This window comes from Pogona vitticeps, chromosome 2, assembly GCF_051106095.1.
Source record: "Pogona vitticeps strain Pit_001003342236 chromosome 2, PviZW2.1, whole genome shotgun sequence".
In the NCBI taxonomy this organism is placed as follows: Eukaryota; Metazoa; Chordata; class Lepidosauria; order Squamata; family Agamidae; genus Pogona; species Pogona vitticeps.
The window spans coordinates 256812024-256838809 of NC_135784.1; the positions used below are offsets into that span (position 1 = coordinate 256812024).

Below are 26786 nucleotides of genomic sequence, written 5' to 3' on the forward strand. Positions count from 1 at the left end.
ACAGCACAAGGCTGCACGTAGGGGGAAGCACATTTCTTGTTGCTAATGGTTGAAATGTTTTTCCAAGCAAGTGAGTGAATAAGCCACATTTCATATGTGAGAGAGTATACTTTGGCAAAGTGAATTTGAAGGCACTCTTCTTAGAAATGAAAACAGAAGTGTTAAGACAAACACGTTAATCTCAAGATGAACTGATACAAAAACTTTGTGTATGTAAACACAAAGATTTTTTAAAAATCATTATAAGCAATCCTTCTGACTTGGACAGATGGAATATAAACCTATATATTTGGACTGCCAAGATTTTAAAGTAGTCTGTCTTTATATAAGGGATATTCAACACAGCATAGACAAGGTTTAATATTTAGAGGTGACTGGAAACTCCACAGTTAATCATGTGATCCTGTATGGATTACCACAACATGTAGCAATTATAAAGAGGCAGGTATTATATGTCTCACTTTTACATTAACAAATTGCTCCTGAGAACAAGAAAAGCACAACTAGTACATGCAGAGTACTGTTCTCAAACACTTGAAGTAACAACACAGAACCAAAGGGATTGCATTGTTAACTGTTTCATAAGGACGCATCAATGCAGTCTGCTTTGTTTCACAAAAATGTCCTTGAAACACAGGTAGCAAGCAAGCCTCAGATTATAACTGGAACATACCTGAATTTCCCTTGCGTGGTATACAATAATCAGACCAAGCAGAATGATTGTAGAGAGGCTAATAAGGCATTTTAGGGCTAATGAATACAGCGACTCCTGCAAAAGAAAAACAGATACTTTTTACATTGATATTTTGCCCTTCATCTTGAAGATCACAGAGGGGAATAGAGGTTATCTATGGCAAGAAAGGCTTAGCACCCCCCCCCCCCTTTTTTTTAAAGGTACCAATTGGTTTTTGAAAAGCATTTTTGAAGGGTGAACTCATTGTCATAGCAAAGAAACACAGTGCTGGGAATCAACCAGTTCTCAGGGACCTTCTAAAGCGATAAGGAGCAACAGAACCCTCCTGCAACATTGATGTAGTTCTCAGCACAAGTAAAATTAGATAAGTCTTTTGGGAATTAAACATTATCTAAACTGTGGCGATCTTGTACAGTTTGCCAAAGCCTGCAATATAATGCATTTAAACAGTTGCTTTTTCCAATTATTAGCTCATCACAGTATTATCCTGTGCTCACGTCTCTCCTAGCTTTGCAGCATGGATAAGAGTCACTTTCGAATACAGGGCTGTCTCTGCATTGTGTAGGACCTACAACCTAAAATACCTATCTACTGGATGTAGCTGCAGAAGGCATCCATAGGACAATATCAGTAGTAGGTACTAATATCGATTCAAAGTATTGTGGATGAACAAGGATGATCCAAAGCAGACTTGGCTGTACAAATCAGCAAGTTCTCTGTTGCTCCCTGTGTGGCAGAGCCACTGCATTTTCGTCCTACAAAAACATGGATTCTAAATACCTGCGGATAAAGTAAGCCCGTGTACTCAAAAGATAGCAGTTTAATATGGAAGAGGCGGTCACGGCTTAGGCTGGAACATCCTTTCTAGCTAGAACTCGGGCAGAGCCTGCTTCGGTGGCAATCGCCACGGGAATCGCGATGCACACGGACTTTGGGGCACGCGAGCGTGTGCAGCTGAAACGTTAGCCACGTTCTTGAACGCACCTCCGGGGAAGCAGAGGCCCCTGAAGTCACCGGGACTTTCTCAATGAATGCCCGGGGGATCGGGGTTTGAAACGGGTGACGTAGCGAGAGGAAAGAACGGGAGGCAGGGAAGCCTGTTCAGAGGAGGGCAAGACTCAACGACAAAGGAGAAGGGAATCGAAAAGCAGGACAAAGAAGGAACTAAGGGCACAGCGGAAGATGTTGCAATGAGCGACATAGATAACAAAGAAAACCAGGAGGGTGGAGGAAGACGAGGGAAGGCCAGTGAGAAAGAAAGCGGGGTTTTAAAAGAAGAGAAGGGGGAAAGGGAAGGAAGATCCAGGGCGAGGAAGGAGGCGAGGAGCAATACCTTCGTGTAGGCGCCCCACGACAGCTCCGTTTCGATGACCATGACCACGATGCCGAACATGCCGAAGATGAGCGCGTAGTCGCTGAGGCGCTTCCGCTTCTCGAAGAGCGCCCGGCGGTGCCCCAACTTGTAGCCGATGTTCTGGTTCTTCTTCTTGCTGGACTTGCTGCCGCTGTTGGTCTGGCTGCCGCCGCCGCCCCCTCCTCCTCCTCCTCCGCCGCCGCCGCCGCCGGAGCCGGAGCCGTAGAGCGCCAAGTTGTTGGAGTTGTTGTGCTCGGGCTTGGAGACCACGATCTCCGGCCCGCCGGCAGCGGCGGCGGCGGCGGCGGCGGCGGCAGAGGCGCTGGGGCTGGAGTGCGGCGGCAGCGGCAGCGGCGGCGGCGGCGGCTGGGGCTGCAGCGGCTGAGACTCCGAGTCCAGCTCGTGGAGGTTCCGGCGGGACGAGCTGAGGTTGCTGAGAGGGCGCATCACGCCGCCGTTGTACCTGCAGCTGCTCATGGCTATTTCCGTGAAGGGGTTGCTCTCTCGGCGCGGCGGCGGCGGCGGCTGCTGTTGCTGCTGCTGTTGCTGGGACTGGTAGTGGTGGTGATAGTGGTGGTGACTGCCGCTACTGACACTGCTGTGGGGGCTGCCGGCCGGCTGAGGCGGCGGCGGCGGCGGCGGCGGCTGCACGCTATGGCACTGGTGGTAGTGGGAGTGGTGGTGCTGGTGGGACTGGGAGTAGTGGGGGGGCTGCCTGGACGAACTGGCATGGCTGGAAGGGGTCAGCTCGCTCACGTTGAGCTGGCTGCCCGGGCGTGAGGAGGCTGCGGAGCACGCGATGGGCGAGGAACGTGTCCGGAAAGCGCCCGACAGGGGAGACGAAGTGCGGAGCAGCAGCGGTAGGTTATCTCCCGCTGCAGCCGAAGCCCCGTAGTAAGCGCAGTTGTTGCACTGGAGGCATGGGCTGGGTTGCTGTTGCTGCTGCTGCTGCTGGAGCTGCTGCTGCTGCTGTTTCTCTTGACTGGGCTGTTGCTGGCAATGCGGGTGTGGGCGCTGCTGCTGCTGCTGCTGCTGCTGCTCTGAGCAGAAGCCCGGCTGGAACTGCAATGGTGTTTCCATGTCAGAGCTGTTAAAGCTGCAGGAGGACCAGGCGGTGGTGCACCCTGCGCAATGCGTTATGGTCGGCAGAGGGGAGTCCTGTTGCCGCCACGACGGGCCCATCCCGGCTCCCGTAGAATCCAGACGCCGAGTCCGATTGGTTGGGCGGACCAAAACAACGGGCATCACGTCACCTGAAATGGGGGGGTGGGTGGTAAACTGCAGCGTGAAAAGAAGAGCGCGCGAGGGGAGGAGGAGGAGGGGGAGGAGGAGGAGGAGGAGGAAGAGAGACGGGGAGAGAATCCCAGGAGCGGCGCGTGCTGTCGGTGGTGGCAGTGACAGCCGGCCAAGTGGGCGCGCGCGCGGCTTCCTCCCTCTCTCCCGCACCCTCGCGGTCTGCCAGGGAGGGAATTCCTCCTGCCACCGCCACACTCTCACTGCAGTGGCAGCCGGGCGGGAGGAGGGGGGCTGTCACCGACACCACCCGCTGCTGTTGCAAGAGCTGCACGGACAGGTAAGGGTTGCCTTTTTTTTTTTTAAATCAGACCCCCGCTCCTTCTAGATTCCCCACTGCGTTTGGACAAGGGCATTCATCTCAAATAATTATTCTGCAACCTGAAATCCTATTAATGGTGTACTCCCACCCCCATCTATTCCCACTTCGACAGCAAGAAAGTGTCGATGCCCCACTTCACCTCCCCACCCCCGCTTCGAGTCTATATCTCAATCATTTCTGTATGCTGTGGGGAGGACACGGGTTCGCGCCGGGGAGGGTGCCTGGAAGGGTGGACGTGAACGGGGTTTTCGGTCTTAATGCTATGAATTCCAGGCGATGCCTAAAATTCTTGCCCCAGCCCCCTCCTCTGCTTAGACACGCGTTGGGGGTAATGGAATCCCCCGGTGAAATGGGAACATCGAGGTAAATTGGGGGGAATAAACGTGCCTGGACTACTTTGTCCGTGGGGAGCAAACGGGGTTTCCTTCTAATGCATTGGGGGCTTTGTGCGGAAAGACAAATTCATCTATTATGCATATGCTGTAATTAGATGGTACAGTTCGGGGGTGAACAACAAGCCAAAAAAAAATCAGTTTCCAAATCCAGTTCTCGAAGCACTTGCTCCGGACTAATCCCATTGAAAGCGATGGAGCAGACTGGGATAAGCGCGTTGGGGAGGGCGGCAGGGAAAGCCTGCCGAGGGAGAGGATTCCCGGTTCTGAACAAAGGGAAATCCCGGAATGCTGGCGTGAAAGGCGGTGCTCGCGCTCCTCCGTCTGTTCAAGAGAGGAGTCGGGAAAGGGCTTTTGCACTGAAGAGGAGCCGGGAGGGGGGGGGGGGAGACGGGGAGGTTTCGTTAACCCTTTGAGGGCACGGCCTCGTCTCGGGCGCCAGTGAAAGCGAAGGGCAAGGCGGCAGCGGGCGAGCGAGCGGGCGGGCGTTGGAAGGCGGCCTTTTGCTAGAAAGCGCTGCGCCCCGGCGCCAGCTGTCCCTTGAGGGAGTGGCGGGCGCGGGGCGAGAGCTGCAGTGGCTTCCACCGGGGCTGTGCATTGGCGCGGGGAAGCCCTGGCAGGCGCAGGGAGCCGGGGAGGGGAGCGCGCCGCCGGCCTGCTAGGCTGGGGGCGGGGGTTTCCCCGGCCGCGGGAGCGCGCCGCCACGAGGGCCGGGGAGGGCGCCGCCGCCACCGCCGTTCGCGCGCACATTTACGCCTTTTCCGAAACATCCCGAGCTGCGCGCCGCTTCCTCCCGCCTTGTCTTCGGTGGCGGTGGGGGTCGCGGGGAATCCACCCTGGGGGGCGAGCGTGGTGTAACGCCGGGCTGCTAGGAGCTGTCCAGCCGCGACCAACCCTGTCAGGCAGTAACAGAGGCTGGCCCCAGGCGCCTTCGGTGCGGGTTTCCCTGGAGCTTCCTCCGGTGGGGTTCTGCAAGGCAGACGAGCACGCACACACATACACGCGCGCGCGCACAAACACACACAGAGAGAGAGAGAGAGAGAGAGAGAGAGAGAGAGAGAGAGAGACTGAATTAGCCGCCGGGTTTCGTGGTCAGTGCTTCGGCTCCGCGGGTTGTAGCCCGCCCTTTTTCCTGCTGGCCCTCCACAGTCAACCTCCATAGCTCTAGCCGGCTGGGTTTTCCCGCCTTGGTGTATGAGGGAGATTGCACCGGGGAAACCCACGGCGAGTGATCGTGAAGAAGCACAATCCAGTGACGGAAAGCCTTTCCCCGCCCAGCCTTCTTTTCTCGTTTCTCTCAGTCTTTTTCTAGCAGTGGCCTGGAGAACAGCTATGTAATCGTAACAGGGTAACACATCTTCTTGTGTACCTAGGCACATTGTGAGCAAGATTCAGGGGCGGTGTGGAGCACTCTCTAAATGACCTTCTCTTCATATCTGTGTATATATTTTTATTTATTGGCGTGCATCAGCCTTCAGCATTGAATTGGATTAGAAAACATAAGCAAATTAAATAATCTGGACCCAGTTTGGGTATAGAAGTCATTTGGCTTTTGTTCACAAACAACTTGTTCTATCAAATTACGGAGACTTTTTAAAAATTACTGAATTTTATTGATTGGAAGTAATTCTGTAAGGTGACAACGTAACCTTGTGCTGCATCAATTAAAGCCTGCCTCAGTATGTCCTGTACATACCGTATTTGTGTAATCGTTTTTAGTACACCACTGAACACTTGCATTGCATAGAATTGCTGGTATTGTCACACTGGATAAAATGAGATTGCAGTACTGTACTATTTGTGTTATAAAAACAGCGCAGCAGGGTAATAATACAGATATATGGGTTAAGACTGTTACAAGAAAGAGAGTTAAATTCAGTGCATAAATCCTTATTTTGTGTGTTTGAGACCACGTATGCAGCCAAGCTGAATCCAGGCCCATCCATACAGTCAAACTAATCCAGCTTGCAAAGATGTAGCACTTTAGCTATTTTGGATCTTATTGTAACATTGTTGTTGATATTGGTAGTAACTGTTGTTTTTCACAAGTTTTGCTGATTAAAGTGAAATGGAGAATCTACTTTAGAGGCTACAATATGCATTACATTATTATTTTTTATTCTTTAAAGTAGTAAAACTGGAAATGGTTTACAGTTTAAAACAGATACATTTGTATGTGTTTTCTCCCATTTTTCTGTCAGTTCCCCAGTTTAGAAGAAGTAAGTCTTCCATCTTTAGAAGTATTAAATATTCTGGCAATAATGCCTTTTAAAAACCTATGAATATTTTATTGGGAATGAAAACCTCAGAGAAAGAAAATGTGCTACTCAGTGGCAGATTTGCAGCTTCATTAAAAATCTACTCCAGGAGTGCACCAGTGATCAAAAGATTCATATGATAGGGATGCTCCCAGTAGGTCAACAGAAATGAGACAGTGAAACAGGATCACTGCCATTAAGTAATTGAATTTCTGGGATCCAGTTTCCTGAAATTCTATTCTGCAGCAACCCTAAAGTTGATCATCTGTTACTTTTTTGTCTCCCCCCCCACTCCCCGCAGTGTCTTCAAATGAATAATTCATTTTAAGAGATCCCAAAGAGAATACAATGGAATGCTAAACAAAATTTTGTTTGTTTTGGTTATTTGCTTAAAGAATGAGAAAGCCTCAAAACCAAAAACTATGGTATTTCTAATACCTAGTGTTAAACTGCTGGTCATGTTTCCATTATGCCCTGACTTGAATGCTAAAAATTAAGACATAAAGTGCAAATTAATCCTGCATAATTTTTGATGTACAAAATGCCTCTGATAAATTTATGTATGTGGCATGTCTTAAATTATTTCCTACCATCTCATGAAATGGTCAGCTGGCTCTGTGCCATCAGTAGTCTCGCTTCATTGAGAATGAGCCAGATTATATTCCTTACACAGATCTGGTAATGTTCTGGGCAATCTCGTTACAGATTATAGAGAGCACATTACAAGATTATTATAATAGCTTGAAAATCAGGGTTATTCCAATTATTTTTAGACCATTTAAATGCATTGTTATAATCCAAGATATTGTGATTTATAAAATATGTCATAGTCTGCTATGTTAATTAACTGGCTTGAAATACCCTTAATGTATGTTTGAATTTTTAAAAAAAGTTTTTTTAAATAGTATATTGGATTGCAGTCTTGGAGACTGCAAGACACTCTTTCATGGGAATAAATTCAACTGAATTTGATTAATTTTACTCCCAATCAATATGCTGAGAGTTGCACTCCATGTTTTATTATTGCATGTTAAATACAATGCGATAAGGCAACTTTCCTTATACTGTACATGCAAGAATCAAGGAGTGTATCAGGGATTTGTTTTATTCTATTTTAATAGCACACATCTAAATAAATTAACTATTTAGCAAATAAGCATGTTTCCGTAGTTAGGTTTGTTTGTTTGTTTGTTGTTAATTCTTTTCATGAAAAAGGAAAGTGGTAAACACAAATGTTTGTACATGTGCACAAACCCACCTGCAGTTTTACACACACACACACACACACACACAGAGAGAGAGAGAGAGAGAGAGAGAGAGAGAGAGAGAGAGAGAGAGAGAGAGAGAGAGTTTTAGCAAACTCACTGGATCCAGTGTCTGAATTGACATGTATGAGAGCTACACTGAAGATAGTTTATAGTTTATGTTGGACATATAAAAGGACAACTTTTCTATAGGAAGTCTCTTTTTCAAAATTTAGCATTCTATGCCTTCAAACTGATGTGATTTTTTTATAGTTTCTGGAATATTTTGTGAATTGGATTAAACTCATTAAGCCTGCGAACACTGGAATATGCCAATATTTAATATAAGAGATCAATCTAATCCCAAAAACATCAACAGAAAGCTCAATTAAATTAATTAAGCCAAAGAGCCATGCAGCTAGGTCCTTGGTGGGATATATTTATCATCCTCTCTGTGAACAACTCATGTGAAAGTTCTGTTGCCTCCTTACATGATATAGGTAGAATAATCCATCCATCCATCCATCCATCCATCCACCCCACCCCCACCCCACCCCTCTCTCTCTCTTTCTGCTGCCTTTCTCCTTATAGGGTACCTAAGGTGGACCACAATAGTTAAGACTGTGCAGCAGTAATTGCTTTAAGCTACTATACAAAACTAGAAAAACACAAACATTAATCAAGATAAAAACAAGATGAAAAACATTCAGAATTGTTTGTAGACTAATATAGAATGATATGATCTTTAAAAATGCCTGGTCTCAAGTTGTACAGGGCTTTATATAAGTAATAACCAGCACTTTGATCAGGGCCCGGAAACAGAATGACAGCCAATGAAGACATTGTAATAAGGAAGTTACATGCTCCCATTAACCAGCACAAATCAGCAGTCTAGCTGCAGCATTTTGAACCAGCTGAAATTTCTGAACATTGTTCAAAGGTAGACCCATGTAGAGAATGTTGCAGTAATTCAGACAAGGCTTGTCATGGCCAGATTGGGCATCTCAAGGAATGGGCACAGAAGAAGGCAATAAAGCCTCATGTCATCCATACAGAGGCTTCTTAAAGATACATATAAGACAGCATAGCCTGAGCATCTGGACTGGTAGAAATAGGGATGCAGCCTGTACTAGATGGGTTACATTCCCCCTGGAAACACAGGTGCACAGTTTGGGGTGCTCCTGGATTAATATCTGAGCCTGGATGCCCAGGTTTTGGTGGTAGCCAGAAGCACATTTGCACAATTAAAACTAATAAGCAGCTATGTCCGTTTCTGGGGATATCTGATCTGACCACTGTCATACGTGCCCTAGATACTTCCCGGCTGGATTACTGTAACTCGCTCTGTGTGAGGCTGCTGATGGAAAATGTCAGGAAACCTCAGCAGGCACAAACTGCAGCGGCCAGGTTGCTGACTGGGGCTGGTTACAGAGATCACATAACCCCTCTGTTACAGCAGCTCCACTGGTTGCCAATCAGTTTCCAGGCACAATTTTAAAGTGTTGGTTCTAACCTATAAAGCCCGAAATGGCCTGGGTCCAAGCTATTTCAAAGACCGTGTCTCTCACTTTGAGCCAGCTCAGATGTTAAGACCATCAGGTAAGGCCTTTTCTCTGTTGTACCAACTTCATCAGTGTGTCTCATGAGGACACAGAAGAGAGCCTTCTCTGTTGTTGCTCCCAGATTTTGGAACTCCCTCCCACAGGAGGCCAGACTGGCCCCATCTTTGCCTTCCAAAAGCAGGCAAAGACCTTTCCCTTCAGGCAAGCTTCCCCTCAATGACTGCCTACATGAGTGAGTGGCCACATGGCTGTGTGTGTGTTTAGTCGTTTAGTCGTGTCCGACTCTTCGTGACCCCATGGACCAGAGCACGCCAGGCCCTCCTGTCTTCTACTACCTCCCGGAGTTGTGTCAGGTTCATGTTGGTTGCTTCGCAGACACTGTCCAGCCATCTCATCCTCGGTCGTCCCCTTCTCCTCTTGCCATCACACCTTCCTAACATCAAGGTTTTTTCCAAGGACTCTTTTCTTCTCATGAGATGGCCAAAGTACTGGAGCCTCAGCTTCAGGATCTGTCCTTCAAGTGAGCATTCAGGGTTGATTTCCTTTAGAACTGATAGGTTTGTTCTCCTTGCAGTCCAGGGGATTCTCAAGAGCCTCCTCCAGCACCACAATTCAAAGGCATCAATTCTTCGGCGGTCTGCTTTCTTTATGGTCCAGCTCTCACTTCCATACATCACGACAGGAAAAACCATAGCTTTGACTATTCGGACTTTTGTTGGCAAGGTGATGTCTCTGCTTTTCAAGATGCTGTCAAGATTTGTCATCGCTTTCCTCCCAAGAAGAAGGCGCCTTTTAATTTCAGGGCTGCTGTCTCCATCTGCAGTGATCATGGAGCCCAGGAAGATAAAATTTGACACTGCCTCCATATCTTCCCCTTCTATTTCCCAGGAGGTGATGGGACCAGTGGCCATGATCTTAGTTTTTTTGATGTTGAGTTTCAGACCGTTTTTTGCACTCTCCTCTTTCACTCTCATTACAAGGTTCTTTAATTCCTCCTCACTTTCTGCCATCAGAGTGGTATCATCTGCATATCGGAGGTTGTTGATATTTCTTCCGGCAATCTTAATTCCGGCTTGGGTTTCTTCCACAAAAAACCTTTTAGATGTATTGCTATGTATTTCTGCTCTGATTGGATCTAGTACTAGTTGTGTTTACCATCTCTCAGAGTGGTATTTGTTTGTTCCTCTTTAGTATTTGCATACTTATTGTTCTTAGCTTTAAATATTGTCTTTCAAGGATGCAAGTCGCCTTGGGTCCTTTTTAAGGAGAAAGGTGGGGTAAAATATTTTAGATAAATAACTAAATAACTAGTTTTCAAGTACTTTATATGACACATCTAGCCTTCTGCCTCTTTGTCTACCAATGAGCATTCAACAGAGTTTTTTATTTCATGCATCTACATTTGTGTATATGTACTGTACTGGCAAATAAAGAAAAACTACCACTCCTGAAAGTCTTGAAAATAATTTCTAGGTCCTCAGATATCTCAAGATTTTTAGAAAGGGTCTCACAACTTTTTCCACAAGGGCAGGAGAAGCTGCTCCCACTGCCAAGGAAAACTTTCATAACTTCAGAGGTCAGATCTGCCCAGGCACGTTTTAGTACCTACAATGGGTGAGGGTCTAGAGAACAAGTGTTTGGCCTCCGTTCTCCAGACAGTTTATCCACATCCTCAGGGTGCACATATAATAGTAGTCTTCTATTCAAAGGAGATAGGTAGGGGATAGAATTCATCCATCTTGCTTTATCATCTGGAATTTTTAAAAATGTTTTTGAGAACAATAATTTTTATTATATTACATATGGAAGTTGTTTAAAAGCTTAGCTAATATCTGCAGTTTTATCACAGAAGATGTAAAATATCAGGCTTACTTTTTCAGCAACAACAATAAAAGATGAAATGGCTGATCCTTTTATTGATAGCAGTTGCCGTGTTGATCCTGAAACATACAGAATAGAAAATATGGAAAATTATGTGTTTTGGTTCTGTTGACAGATGAAACTGGCAAGACGCAGACTTCATTAAACACAGGAAAAACTCTTGTCCAACCTCAAGCCCTAATCATTGTTTATTTTTCATACTACACCAGGAATGAAACCAGGTGTTACATGCAGGTGGGTGTAATGTTTTCCTGAAGTGGCAGAATACCATTGGTAATGGCACAGCTAATAAATAAATAAATAAATAAATAAATAAATAAATAAATAAATAAATAAATAAATAAATAAATACATACATACATACATACATACATACATACATACATACATACATACATACATACATACATACATACATACACTTTAAGAAGTTTGTAAGTTCAATTCCTGGCATCTCCAGTTAAGCAGAACAGAAACCAGGCAATTTGACAGATCATCTGTGTGAAACCCTGGACAGCTGGTATCATTCAGAGCAAAGAATACTTGGTTAAAATGGACCTGTTGTCTTACTTAGTTTCAGGCAGTTTCCAACATTGTTTCTTTCACAAAAATTTTTAAAAAATGCTTTGGGAAGCTGCACTCAAGACCAAAATTGACTGAGGAGCATTACTATTTCCCCATTAGATATTCTTCCACTAACAATCATACATCTCCTCATCGACTTGCCCCATCCCCTATACAAGTGATGATACTTTTTCCAGTGAAGTTGACAGCAAGAGAGTGTTGATTCTACACAGAAAAATAGTCTGAAAATAATTAAGCATCTTACTCTTGTCTCATTGACATTCTGTCCTTACTTGCAACTGCTGGGTCTGCATCACACCGAGATAACAGGGTAGAGAGATTCATTTTACTTCCCTATGCAAATATCTGTCTTTCTAGTAATCTATAATTTTTCTAAACTAAAAGCTGTCAGCAGATGCTAAACAGCTGAATTAAAAGCCTTCTGAGGACATATGCTGTGCCCAGCTGAAAGTTTTGCAAGCCAGCGTATCGGTAAAGACTGTTAATAGCCATGGTAGGGTTTACTTTCTAATCACAGCATGTGGCATATCTAGTACAGAGCGTATCCAATGGCAGCCCTATGCATAAAACAAAACAGTCCCTGAGATCTTAAATGACATGGGTGAGATCAACTTATGAACTGTGACTGAAGGTATCTTCCAGTGTGATCAGCTGTTTTCTAATCTTTCAGTCCTTATCATAAAAGAACACCTGTACAAAAAGGAAACTGTGTTTCCTTTTAACAGTGTTCCTGGGAATGAAAGACTCTGTGTGTATGCCTAGCTAATGCATTAAATGTTCCATAGATGCAGGCCAAGCTAAGGGCTTTTATCCTGCCCTATACAAAGTAAGACCTGGGCAACTCCACACAAACTGAGACTGCATGTAGATTCCCTGCAAAATCATTGTTACCCTGTAAAAGTAATATTAACGGAGCATCTACTGCTTTTGGAATTGAAGAAGCCAAGAGGCTGATGTCACAATTAATACAATTGTATCTAAGCTTATAACAGGAAAATATCTGAAGTTCTTTAGGACAAGCCTTATATAGAACAGAGGAATTTATTTTTATTTTATTTTATTTTATTTGGTGCCAGCATAATATTTTAGAATCCTCAACAATAAGGTTGGTGGCACATTTCCAGCCTTGGCTAGGCTGAAAGGATTAAAATTACAAAAGGTTCTCCAAGGGTAATGCAGTAAATAGGGAATATAAATTGCCTCTGAAACTATGCCAGTTTAAAGTTAAGCGCATCTGCACTTTCATAGGCATTTGAATTTCATGGAAAAAAGGGGGGGAGACAATATATATTGGCCATTGCATAGCAAGAATTAAACCCAGTTTTTAGTCCTGTCCAGACTATTAAATAATTGGGGCTTAACAAGTATTAATAAATCCTCTTCATTCAGTAGGTCCACTCTGGTTGGGACTAAAAATTAGATTTACTTCCTAAATATTAATTTGGAAAGCACACTAGGTTGAGCATCAGTTCAAGTAAAACTGAAAAACATTTCTTCCTGCTTAGAGAACTTGGTGTTGTGTATAGTGAGACTAATTTCTTAAACATGTGGAGATCTCATGTAAGAGTTTGGTGTAACTCTGTGCATAAGAAAATCATGTAATACTATCTGAAAGTGACTTGACATTTTAAATAAATGGCAAGTATCCTGTTGCATCCCATGATTGCTGAATAGCGATTGCATAAACATCCCCTTCCCATTCCAACAGGGTCCCCTTTGCAGGTGTAGCCTTCCAATGCTTGTGAGATTGGGTGAGCAATCTCACAAGCATTGGTGAGGGGGTCTGCCAGGGTGAGGAAATGCTTACACTATTGCTGTTATTTTCGAGAAAGAATATTGGCCATTTTTTTCTGCTGAAAAGCTACGATGTCTTTAAAGGTATGTTCTGCATAAAATAATTAATTTCAAGTTTATAAGGGGATACTACTGTAGTTCCAATTCAATAACTATTTCTACTTAAGACTCAGTGAATTAATACTTAAGCGTTGGCCAGTAAAAAGTGCTTCTATTGAACAGGGAAGGGGAACAAAAGGGCTTCCAGATTCAAACCAAAGCTCAGCAACAACATACCCTTTTCCAGCATTGCCAGTGGTGGGGGGTCATGGATGCTGCAGTCAAATAGCAACTGGAGAACCACATATCCCCCTCCTCCTTTATTACCTTGGTCTGAGATCTGGACTGATCAGCATACGCATGGCTACTTTACATTTTGGCTTTCAGCTGAAAGGGGAACAGAATGTATGCTTGCATTTTAGGCAAATACGGATCTGTTTTAGTAGCTACAGATTTCCACAAAACCTGCTGCAAATAAGATTTTCAGCAATAAAATAGAGATTTGTGTGTTTTCATAAAAGCCAGTTACATGGCTATGTTCTCCATCCTATTTGTCTCTCTTTCCCCCCACTTTTTGATGCAAATGATCTCCTGTTCTCTCTTATTAATGACTTCCCTACTGTTCTTGGAGCAGGGGGAAGAAGGTTGAAAAATTTGGGGAAACCATTTCTGTACATACTTGGTTCTCATTTTATGAATGAGTTCAAACCACATTGGTATTGTTTCCCTTCAGTTGTTTATAACCAAAGAATAAACATCTAAATACAAGAAGCTATTTTGTTTGGTCCATACGTGGAAGATAAGAAGTGGGTTACTGGGCAAAATAGAAGCTTGTTCCAACTTGTGTCTGTTTTCTGTTTGTCTAATGTCAGTTTATGCCCTACAAATAAAACAGCTGGCATGCACCAGCACAAAAAACATTTATGTGTTGACCATTTTTAGGAACAGATTTTATGATTAAAGTTCTGGTATGCCAGCTCTATCACAGCTACTGGTTTTCTGTCTCTTTCTTTGTTTGAGTTCTTTAGAAGCCATGTTTGAAAATACCAATGTTATGTTATCCAATTGCTTCAAAAGTGTAAAATTTCATGGAGAATACAACAATCAAGTTGCAACACTCTAGACATACTAAAGGCAACTTCAGCTTAAGGTGGTATGCCATTAAATAATGAATTGATATATTCAGTCTCATCCCATCTCTTGGCTGTCAGTTCTATATAAAATTATTTTAAAGAACAAAGCCTTCACTGTGTTCTGTATAAGTGTCAGGACTGTCAGCTTCAAGAGATGCAACTATTAAATGATTGCCAGTTTAGAAATATTTTCCAGCATTTGTTCATTCTTATTACTAATTCAATGGAGTTACTTTAGCTCTGGCAAGTTCTCTCTTGTGTGGTCCAAGGAGGAAATGCATCTTGAATAATTTCTGCCATCATACTATTTTTTATGTTTAAAAAGTTGGATTTTAGTGTTTGAAATATAAAGGTTCTGTATTGGCTCAGTGGGGCACTTTTAAAATTCTGCATATGGAAGGTTTAGCTATATATATTCAGAAAAAGATGCCTATATGATACCTCTCTAGTCTAACTGAAAATGGCTTTTACAGCTACTAAGAAAATACACCGGATCACTAGCAGTTCATACAAAGAAAGGGGATTCATGCAAAGAAAGGAAACAGTTCTGTCATCCCTTATTCCCAGTTATTTGCTATGTTAAAGATAGTGATTTAACTGTACTCTCCCTATTAATTTTGTTTTCTGAATGTCATTAAGACTGACATTTATTTACTGTGGTTTGAAATATGTGAATGGTTCCTTACCACAAGCCAGCATATCAATGCACTTACTCAAGTGCATCTCATAATATATTTAATGTATCTCTCAATTTAATCAATGCTACTTTAAATTCTAGTTGAAAAGAATGCCAAATGAAGAGGCAAGTTAATCAATAGTATGGCCCACTATATTGTGACCTTAAATTGGCCTAGTAAGGGTATTGACCTAATATGAATGGTAAACCAACCAACATTGATGACAGGTGTTTGTGTTGTGGGTGTCACATGCATCTTTTAGCCAAGCTGGTTCTAGAATCACTCTAAAATCATGAACCTGATCATTAAGGGAACCGTAAACAGAGTGAAAACTAGAATAAATAGCTCCTTTGTGATGTAATCAGCAACCCAGCACCAAAACATTCATCTTCTCTGATTTAAACTTCCATATTTTAGCCCCTATTCAAAAACCTGTTTATGGCATCCATAGCTATATTGTTACTTGATGAAAAGTGTTATTATACAGAAATATTTGAAGTTAGACTACTGTCATTTTGGCAACCTGCCCACAAAGGAAGATTAGACATCTATCTTACAGTAGGAAAAATCAACAGGATCGAAGAAAATGTGTATTGTATTTTAGGAGAGGCTGAGCGCTTTCTCTTTTAAGAAAGGTAGGATTATACCCTTGCGGAACCAGGCTTTCACTACCTCTGCAACCCAGTCAGGCCTTCATCTTCAACTAGGCATTATCAGGTAAAATGGACAAAGATGCATGCGTAGAGTGCTACCGACTCACTTCTGACATGAGTCCCTATATACCTCTGGAAGCTCCTTTACTTTCTTACTGGATCTGTTCAGAACATGAATGACTGGGAAAGTTTGACTCAAGGGCAAAGAGAAAAAAAACCTGTATGGTCCTGGCTGTGTTCTGCCTGGGCAGGCTGGTGTGATCTCACTCTGAAGGTACAAACAGAGGGCAGGAAAGACATGCGTCTGATCACACTGGAAAGGGTCACTTTGCAGAAAGTGATCTTCCTTCAAGTGTCCATTGTATCCAAAAATAGCAAACCTACAGCAGGACCAAAAAATCCAGCTTAAACATGGATTGGTGATGGGCTGGAGCACAATTCTTTGTACTTTGTGTGATCACTAGGAAATTGCATTCAGTTGCTCCACAAGTGGTCCAAAATGCAATCTGTTTCCCTGTCTGATCAAGACTATGACATAGCTCATTTCCAATCTAGAATGATTGTACAGAGAATCACAGCCCGTATAGCATCAGGAAGTCCAAGTTGCCTCCATAAGAGCAAGAAAGAGCTTTACTCTAAGAAAAAGAACTTTTCATCAAAGAAAAGAAACTGTTACTGAGAAAGTCATACAAAATGGAAATTTAAGGATATTCATTTGAACACTGCCCCACAGAATGGCAAGATTTAGATATGAATTTGTAGGAGAAGTAGGAGGGGAAGTAGTAGGAGCTGGAAAACTACTGTGATTAAAACATAAGAGAATAGATCTGTTCCTTCATTATATTTTCTGCAAAAACACACCAAAGAGAGTGGAGGAAGGTTCCTTAGCATTGTGGTGAGTCTACGAAGGCAGGAATAACAGGTTTTTCTTTGCTAAGGCAATGGCTTTATTAGGCAGGGGTGGCAGGCTGATGAAATGCATGACTGATGCTTGAAATATCAGCCGTTAGAAAGGCTAAGGGTGTGATCACACAGGGAAACAGATCGCCTTTTAGACTGCTACACCAGCTGTCCGGTGTGATCAGTTTCCTAGCAATCACACAATATACAGGAAATTGTGTTCCAGTCTGACCCCAATCTATGCCTAAGCTGGACCTTTTTGTTCCAGCTATAGGGTTACTGTTTTTTGGGGGCAGAGTTGGATTGATTCCCTGGCACACAGAAGGATCACTGTAAGAGACATACCTCCCTGCAAAATGTCCCTTTCCAGTGTGATCAGATGCACACCTTTCCCACTGTCTGATTGCATCCTAATTTGGTCTAGAAAGAGCACTGTCTTGAAACTATATAGTGTCCAGCCTAAGCAAACTATGGTTTTCTATTCCCCCTGAACCTGGCTATTAGGTAACTCCCCAAAGGTTACTGTTGACCAGTAGCTGTGTTTTGTGTTCCTTGAGGAGAATAACACAATCCTTGACATATTTTATTCTTAGCAAATTATGGTCCATAGCACTTGGTAGGACTTGTTTCTGGTTAAAATGCCTCTTTACAGTGCTTGGAATATCTTCAGTAACGTGTATTGAACAGGAAGGGAGGATCGATGTTATAATCCTGAGTCCTTCCCATTACTTCCTTTCCGCCTCTGAGGACTATTGCTTTTTATGCACCTCTACTTCAACCTGCTTTCTACTGTTATTTCTAATAGGATTTAAAAAATATTTGTGGACTATTTCATGCTTTTCTACCTCTAGAACTTTCTCCACACTCGTAACCTGCTACTGTAGTATGAAAGAAAATGGCATGGTCAGGGAAATTTTATAAGAGTAAAAAATAAAAACAACAAGAACAAGACATGAATTGGAAAATAAAATGTGATGTGCTCAAACAGCTCAAACAGGCTGTTAAATTCCTCAATCTCTGATGTGCGGACAATTTGATAGAATTTCTATAGAGGAAGAAAAATGCTGCAGCAGTTTCTTTGAAGTGGGGTTTACTATTATCAGTGACTGTAGAATATGTTGCAGTTTTGATTTTTTAGTAAAATCCCTTTTGCTGCACAGGAGAAATACAGAAATCCATAGAGGGGAATAGCTGCAAGTTCCGCAGATAGTCCACTCTTTGTAATAAACTGACAAGGTTTCAATAACTCATACTGAAATTTTTGTAGAAGAAAGAATAAAAATGTTTCATTACTTATAGTTGAGAATAAATCAACTGCAAACTTACAAACACTGCTTCCAACAGATGAAGGAGAGGGAAAGGAACACTCATCAGATTGGCAGGGTGATAGGAAATTATTGGTTAGTGCTACACAGATTGACTCCAGCCCATATAAGTCCCTTTTAGTCACTCAAACCAATGGCAGCATGCAAAGCTGTAAAAACTCCAGCAGAAAAGAAACTTCTTTTTTAAAACTAAAGTATTTCAGGGTATTGTGCTACCCTTGAAAATGGCAACAGCAGCAACTGTTCTGACAACCAAATCTCTATTCTGCATTCTCTAAAATGTTTCATACTTAAAGACATTTTATGGTGGGAAGGCAGCCACTACAAAAAAGATGAAGAGTATTTGGGGAAAAAAATCTGGAAATTAACTTTTTCTTTCTGTGGAAGTAAGAACTTTTTTTCCCAAAAACATGGCTTTATGATTGTCATTCTTCAGGATTCAATTTCTTCTTCCAAAATGTCAAATTTCAGAAGGGTGTTTTGTTGATATATCTTATCTCTAATTCAGATGCTTATACTTTTCCACAATACCTATGTGAGGAAGTACAAAGTCATACTCAGTTCTTAAGATGACACAGATTTACTACTGTGCCAACATATGTCCTTCCTATTTGTGTCTCAGGATACTCTTTTGAATTTATTTTGGTGCTGTATTTCAGCTTACTTTGTCATTGTGAGGTGACGAAGGTGCTTCCCCCTCCCCATTACACATATCCCTGTCACTTTGCTGCCTCACACACTGTTCTCACTCTCTGATCTGAGAAGATGCCATGGAATGATTTACTGGAATGATTTACTGCATATGTCTTTCCCTGAGCTTTAAGTGAAGAGTGAAAAGGGGGAAAGGCTGCAGAATGTTGTAAAGGTGACTGTACAATAAGACACAATCCTTAGCCAACTCATAGGTAAGGTGAGTGCAAGAAGAAGTGTGAGCTCCAAAACACGAGAATTTTTTCAAGTGTCATTCTTAAAAAAGCAATTTCTTCTCCTCTCCTTCTCTTTCTAATCACTGAATGAGAAATGTTGAGAAGAAATATACAAGACATTTTTGGTGCACATTGGAGGGAAAAACAGAACTTCACAAACATTTCCTGATTACTTTGCTAAGACACAGGATAGAGTTCATTGTTTTTCCTGCTTTATTGCACTTGTTTTATTGTACAGATTGGCCAGAGACAAAACAAGTATTTGGCATTAATAATGGTGTAATATCGTATGAGGGAGGAAAAAAGAAGGGAAGGCTCTTTTTTTGCTGGGATTACTACATGTAAAACATAACTGTATGGACTTCTGATGATTTATTGAGCCTTACTTTCGGCTTTTGTATTGCAAAGGAGACTTGAAGTTGCCATAAAAGACTGTAGTTCATTTTATTCCACTTCAGTCAAGACATCAACCTCATGCCAGAATGTATTTCTAAATATTAAATTCTTTGCTTGACTCTAAACTACATTTTGTGATGTTGCTTTTATTAAACTTTAGTCTGTCCTTTGAGAAACACTGCATATTGGCCAGGAAGAAACATGTCTCAGCTACATCCCATCTGGACTACTGTAACGTGCATTGTGTGGGATTGCCTGTGAAAACTGTTCAGATTGTTGACTGGAATTTTGTAACTCCCTTGTTATAACACCTTCACTATCTTCTGGTCTGTTTCTGACTGCACCTGAAAGTGCTGATTAACACCTTAAAAATCATTTCTTGATTTCCCCTTACAAATCTGTCCACGTTTTGAAATCTTTGGGAGGCAGCCTCCCTCGGTCCTACCACTGTACAAGACTTCTTTGTTAGTGATGCAAGAGAAGGCTTTCTTTTGGAACTCCCTGCCAAGGACAGCCCAGTCTCTGTAGGCTCTCAAACCAGCAGGCAAAGACCTCCTTATTCAGACAAACCCTAGAATGTACTCTGGATTGTTATGGAGTACTTTTGATATTTTTCTTGATGTTTTAGCTATATAATTCTCATTTTATATTGAACTGTTTTGGTTTTGGTTTCCCATTGAGCTGTTTTAAGCATTTTATTTTTCAGAAAGGCAGGGCATACATTTTGTAAGTAAATAGTTGTTATTAAATAAACAAAATCTAATTCAGCCATAATTGGGCTGGATAGCACCATAGTTTATATATCTGCTGTAGAGACAGAGATTGGGAGTTTGATTCTGCACTGTGCTTCCTGTGAGTAGACTCAAGGTACCCCCAGAGGAAGGGAATGGCTCTCCACATCTGAGTAATTACCTGGAAAACTCTGAAAAAGAGTCTTAGGTAGCAGGGCATATGCAGTAAGTAACATACTGAAATTTTAATCTGAGATTTTGCAAATTTCCCAGGTCTAGACATAAATATGTTAATCTTTTCTATGAATCTGATAGTTTTTATATGCTATTTAACATCAATTTAAAGATTTAAATCATTACATTAAATTTAATTAAAAATTGCATGTATTTTTAACATCAGTAGGTTTGCCTTTCACAAAGAGCACTGTATGTTTTTGAGCCTAATCAAGACCTAGTGAATGTAGGCAACATCTTTAGCAGATTATCTGTGCCCTTTGAGTATGGTTTCATTTTATTTGCCTTTTTCTTGCCCTGAGTCTGAAACATAGGAAGATCTGGCAAGTGAATTTTAATTAGGTGGCTGCATTCATAGAAGCATTACAAGGAAACTGTTTTTGTGTATTTGTTTGAGGGCTGTTCAAAACTGCCCATGACGGTTTGTGTTATGTGCTATCAAGCTGCGTTGAGCTAATGGAAATTTTATCAATTAACAATATGCAAAATGAACACATTCTTCCCTTTAAAAAGGGTAAGAAGTGCTATTTCCAGGAATTTAGTAATCAACTGATTTGTAATTTTGTTTATGTTTACTCATATAAATAATAGAAAGTAAATAATTGCAATATTTTAAAATTAGATTTTATGTATCTATTATACCTTTGTGAAAGTAATCCCTGTAGTGTAAAGGCTTTAGATTGTAATTATTTTGAAGATCTAAACTCAGCATATTCCATTTAAGGTCTTCTCCTATGATTACTTCCTTATCAGTGAATTTTCAGTTAGTTAGTTAGTTAGTTAGTTAGTTAGTTAGTTAGTTAGTTAGTTAGTTAGTTAGTTAGTTAGTTAGTTAGTTAGTTAGTTAGTTAGTTAGTTAGTTAGTTAGTTAGTTAGTTAGTTAGTTAGTTAGTTAGTTAGTTAGTTAGTTAGTTAGTTAGTTAGTTAGTTAGTTAGTTCGTTCGTTCGTTCGTTCGTTCGTTCGTTCGTTCGTTCGTTCGTTCGTTCGTTCGTTCGTTCGTTCGTTCGTTCGTTCGTTCGTTCGTTCGTTCGTTCGTTCGTTCGTTCGTTCGTTCGTTCGTTCGTTCGTTCGTTCGTTCGTTCGTTCGTTCGTTCGTTTCCTGAATAATGTATGAAGAAAGAGGAGTTGACCTGTGTTGGGAGCATGAATTGTAGCTAGAGCAAGTGACCTAGGGCCTGATCACACAAGGGAAATGTTCCATACTTATATCCTAGTTAGATCGCTGCATAAATTCCCAGTCACAAGACACACAGCCATTATCACATCATTTCCCTGGCCAGCAGTATAAGTGCATTAATTTTCCCCCTCGCCAGGAGGCTTCTGCTATTTTGTTCTGATGATGTATCAGAACATTCCTAACTGGTGTTGCATGTGTGAATGTCAATCCCATGGGGAAATCAGAAAAGGGAGAGTAGCCAGGACCAAGGTACTGCCTTGAAGGAGCATACCTGCCCTACAGGGTTTGGCACAGGTGTGGCAGTGGGTGTGCCCAGCCTTTGCTGGCAGAGGGAGAAAGGAGGCATGGGTTCAGGGCTTTATATTTTTTTAGTTTAAGAAAATAAAAAGTAAGGGTCTGTACTGCCCCAGGAGACAAGACAGAAAATAAATAGGTTCCATGCTGTAGCTGGCCAGAACATTTCAAACAGGAAGAAATGGATCAGTAACATTAAAACAAATGGGAATGTTCATCCAGGTATATGTACCATGTGACCGTGATTCATTACAACAAAGGCATGGAAAGTATCATTAGAAAAGGGAAACGTTTCCCATGTGTGATCACGCCCTTAGTTCCATTAAGGGTGCCCTCTAAAAAGAGATATCATCCTGAAGAGTCTTGAAGTGGTTTGCACAATTTCAATTCTAAATCAGAATGAAGAACTATGGGCACTCCTGTCCCTCTTTGCTATTCCCTTTGCAGCATATTTCCTTTGCTTCATTGCCAGGAAGAATACCATCTTTGTTAATTGCCATGTGTTTCTTGAAGGAATAGTATTGATGGCTTATGCTCTATATAATTGGATCTTTGACTCTCTGAACATTTATAGTGTATTTAATTGCATACTTTGTTCTAAAAAAAAAATTTAAATTATTTCCCTATGTCCTATATCTTGAATCTACTTTGCCACCTACTGTAAATCCTCTTAAGCCTCTCCCCTCTCCTTTGAATTCTTCCTGGCTAGGCAACAGAATATCACTAAACAAAGCCTTCCCATTCTAAATGATGTAGATTTTTTCACCAGCTTTAACTCTTCAGATCATCACGTTAAGACTACCCTATTATGGTGTCTTGTTTTGCATTCTTACCTTGTGCAAAGCACTAGTTAAATCTTAATCCCATCACACTACCAGCATTTAGTGGGGGGGGGGGAGGGAAATTGCAAATTAATTACCGTAACTATACAAATGTTCCTTACATGAGTCCTCGGACCCAAAGATAAGAAGGGTTTCATATTCCCATGATATGCTACTTTCCTTATATTTAATACTATACATTTTCCCATTATATTATCCTTTAGATATTAAACATATATTTCTGAGTCGTATTACATAGAAATGAAGAAGGAAATCCTAGTGCTCCTTTCAGATCTCATTTCTTCATCACGTCTTCATCTTTTCTTTATTTCTTCTTGTCCTGATGTGCATAGAGTGTGTCTATTTTATTTTATTTTATTTTTAGTAATCTGTGGTATCAGTAGAACAGTGCTCCAACAGCACATTTCAAGTTGCTTGTTTTCCTTCATCAACTTTATTTGCCACCCATCTTTTTTATCTTTACATAGTAATTAGGAATACCTCAGTCCGAATTATCTAGACTTTGGTTCAGTCTCAGATACTTCCAGTGTTCGTTGTTAATTTTTTGTCCTTGTTTTCAGATTTTGTAAAACCTGAAATCAGGAGAATATAATCCATGTTTTCCAAGCTCAGATAATATTCCACCATAACAGTGATTTTTATATTCCCACATGGCAGTATAGTAAACCATCTGTAGGTTAGTAATATATATGAATTTATTCATAAGTCTGTGGCCATCATGATATAATGATCAAGTTGTGTGTGTCTCTGTGTGTGTGTGTGTGTGTGTGTGTGTGTGTGTGTGTGTGTGTGTGTGTGTGTGTGTGTGTGTGTAGAAAAGCTGAGAAATATGTCCATGGGTTTATTAGAATACATTGTGCTAATAAAGATGGGTCCAGTGGAGCCTCTGTCACAATATTTGGAAAAGGTAAATATTTACGGTACCTCCCAAGATCCTATTAAAGATAATTGCTGGATAGCTCAGTGGTTTAGATTTATGACTGCAGGGCCAGAAGTTGGGACTTTGATTCTCCTTGACAGGGGCTATATTTGATGATCCATCAGGTCTGTTCCAGGTCTGCACTTCAAAGGTTCTTCTTCTTCTTCCTATTATTGCTATTACTATTACTATTATTCAAAAACACTAGGCACAGTGAAAATTATAAAAACATTGACTGTTATTATATAACTGATACAAGTTTTAACAAAAAACCTAAATATCTGTTAAATATCGGCGCAGTATCTATGCCACAAACTGCTTGGAGTGGGCGCCTGCCAGAGGAGGCAGGGCTGGGAACCAAACACTCATTTGTCTAAAGAACGGAGAAGGCTAGAGCACATATGGAGGCGGAAACTGACGGAAAAAAATCAAATAGCTGTCAGGATTGCGACTAACCTCTACCAATCTAAGGTGAAGGCTGCTAGTTGATCTTATTTCGCTGTCCAGATAAGCGAAGCCTCCAACCAGCAGGTGGAACTTTTCCATAAAGTTTGCGATCTGTCTTGAGTTGGTCATAGTGACTGCCCTCCCACTAGCATCTCACTTGACCAATTTGCAGCCTTTTAAAAATCAAAAGTGGAGGCCATCCGCCGGGATCTTATCCCCTATTTGAAAACAGTGGATCGAGCTGAGACATCCAGTGCTCCATCTTGCCCGATGAGACTTAATAACTTTCAGCCTGTGACATCAGACATGGTGGACAGAGTGCTTGACCGCTGTCGTGCCACCACCTCCTCCCTTGACCCTTGCCCGGCCTGGCTAATCAAAACAGTCAGGCCTAGAACATCTGAATGGGCTGTGGCAATAATTAAGGGGTCTCTCCAGGAGTGACTCATTAGGCTCATTAAGAAGAAACCAAGTTTGGTGGTGGACGATGTTGGTAATTATAGGCCTGTCACCAGTGTCTCTTTCCTCAGCAAGGTAGTCGAGAGGGTGGTGGCCAATCAGCTGCAGGCTCTTCTGGATGAAACCAATGCCCTGGATCCATTCCAGTCAGGCTTCAGGCTGCGCCACGGCACGGAAACAGCATTGGTCACCATGTTTGACAACCTATTGAGAGAGGGCGACAGGGGCAAAATGTCTCTGCTGGTCCTCCTCGATATCTCAGCCACCTCTGATACCATCGACCACGGTATTCTCCTGGGGAGGCTCTCCGAGTTGGGAATCGGTGGCCTTGCTCTTGCCTGGGTCCAAAGGAAAGGGAGTTTCCCAGACCACTGATGTCTGGGACACCCACCTGGTTTGTGCCCATCTCTAATTATGATGGTGATAAAGAAGAAGGTTCTAGTCCCCCAAAAGGTATTTTTTCTAATCTCAGCTCTCTTAAATAACTGATGCTTAGTGATGCTATTGCTAGGGGTTTTGTTATGTCACCACCTGTTGTTGGAACCTTTTTTCTAACCTACCTGAGTTTTGAAGACATAGTCCTTGAGCATTCGTGACATTCATGCTATAGTGAGCTGAAGAATAATGAATTTTTCACCAGCTTTTTTTTATCTCCTTGTAAATTACTGTAATTCAATTCCTACACAATGGAAGTGAGAAAAGATTTTCACCTAACACAAAGTCTAAATTACCAAAGCATTTCCTTTCCAGAGCAGGAATTGTGTATTGATGTATAAATTCATTTAGAAGTTGATTTGGAAGGTTCGAATCTTCTTGTTAGTCAGAGGTGGGCGATTAAATTTTGTGAAGGTCTAGGTTGATGGATTGGTGGCTATGTCTGGATCTTATTTGTCATTTGATTTGCAGAAGACCCTTTCTTTACTGCACAGTTGATGGTCTGTAAAGCATGAACTGGAGATAACTGTTTTGATTATACTGACTTACTGTGACCTTTAGTCGAACTATGCTGTACCAGAAATGTGAGCATAGATTGGTAAAGTTTAGCAGAAAAATCTGACTCATTCTGGCAGTTTACTGTTGAAAACTGGAATGTGAGAAGTTTCTTTTAAAAAATTATTACAATTTAAAAAAATACTTGCATTTATAGTTCCAAGGCTTCCAGACCTTGTCAGTTGCTACTGCTGTTACATCATTCCTGATTCTCAAAAGTAACTAAAATTGTGACTTTTTAAAAAATATCATCTAAATGTTACAAATAGTTTATTCATGTTCCATTGTCTTGTGCTGAACTGAGAACAAGGAGGGTATATCACAGGGCCGGCTTTTGTAGTTTGTATATGTTACGCTCTTGTGATTATGCTGAATATTATGCTTCCACTTCAACAGAAGGGCCGTCCATGCTTACTCTTGAAAAATATAATAGAAGAACTGGTTCCACCTGAAAACATATTAGAATTCAGGAGCCTTTCCATCAAATAAGTCAAATTACAAAGAAATGCAGGGGTATATACAAGTTACTGTGGTGCCTCAACTTAAAAACTTAATTGGTTCTAGAACTCCGGTTGTACAGTAACTCGAAAAGTTTGTAAGTCGAAGCACCATTTCCCATAGGAATGCACTGAAATGCAATTAATCCGTTCCGACCAGAGAAAAAGATCACCAGAACACCACAAAAAACCACTGCAAGACCCATCAGAAACGCAATTAATTCGTTCCGGCCAAAGGGGGGAAAATAGAAAGAAAAGCAAACAAACCGTGCAAGACCCTTCGGAAATGCAAAAAAAGCAAAGCAGAAAGCAAACAAACCATGCAAGACCCATTGGAAGTGGGGGAAAAGCAAAGCAGAAAGCAAACAAACTATGCAAGACCCTTCAGAAATGCAAAAAAAGCAAAGCAGAAAGCAAACAAACCATGCAAGACCCTTCGGAAAGGCAAAAAAAGCAAAGCAAAAAGGAAACAAATCTCGCAAGACCCATCAAAAATGGGGGGGGGGGGACAAAAAACAAACAAACCCTGCAAGACCCATCACAGTATAAAAACATAATCCCATCACCCAGCCCAAAATCATGCTGCAAAACCCACCCAGAACATTTTTTAAAAAAGTAGAAAGCAGCACGCTTTACCTTATTAGGCAGTCCAAAGCCTCCTCTGATCGCACACTCTCTAACCGCTGGGGCGAAAGAGCTACAAAGAAGCAGCCTCTTCATCACCAACAGTTAGCAATTTGAATTCCCTGCCTTCTTTCCCTGCCCTT

General features: G+C 41.8%; 1 protein-coding gene and 2 long non-coding RNA genes across 4 annotated transcripts in view; 1 reads left to right on the plus strand and 2 right to left on the minus strand.

The window, feature by feature from the left end:
• The window catches only part of KCNN2 (potassium calcium-activated channel subfamily N member 2), a 104225-nt gene extending 100930 nt beyond the window's left edge, over window positions 1–3295 (minus strand). The window contains exons 1-2 of the mRNA XM_020780028.3: window positions 2028–3295; window positions 674–769 (exon numbers count right to left, since the gene is read on the minus strand). Coding sequence (XP_020635687.3) covers window positions 674–769; window positions 2028–3293 — 1362 coding nt within the window. The 5' untranslated portion in view covers window positions 3294–3295. The remainder of the gene's footprint in view (window positions 1–673; window positions 770–2027) is intronic.
• Window positions 3296–3330: 35 nt separating this feature from the next.
• The window catches only part of LOC110072041 (uncharacterized), a 96829-nt gene continuing 73373 nt past the window's right edge, over window positions 3331–26786 (plus strand). The window contains exon 1 of the long non-coding RNA XR_002299329.3: window positions 3331–3621. This is a non-coding gene — a long non-coding RNA (uncharacterized LOC110072041). The remainder of the gene's footprint in view (window positions 3622–26786) is intronic.
• Window positions 5503–26786, minus strand: part of LOC144587009 (uncharacterized) — a 53046-nt gene continuing 31762 nt past the window's right edge. Inside the window, exons 2-3 of one of the 2 annotated variants that reach the window (XR_013542134.1) lie at window positions 10992–11059; window positions 5503–7571 (exon numbers count right to left, since the gene is read on the minus strand). This is a non-coding gene — a long non-coding RNA (uncharacterized LOC144587009). Of the gene's footprint in view, window positions 7572–10715; window positions 11060–26786 lie in introns of those variants that run through there. The other variant, XR_013542135.1, reaches the window with a different exon arrangement.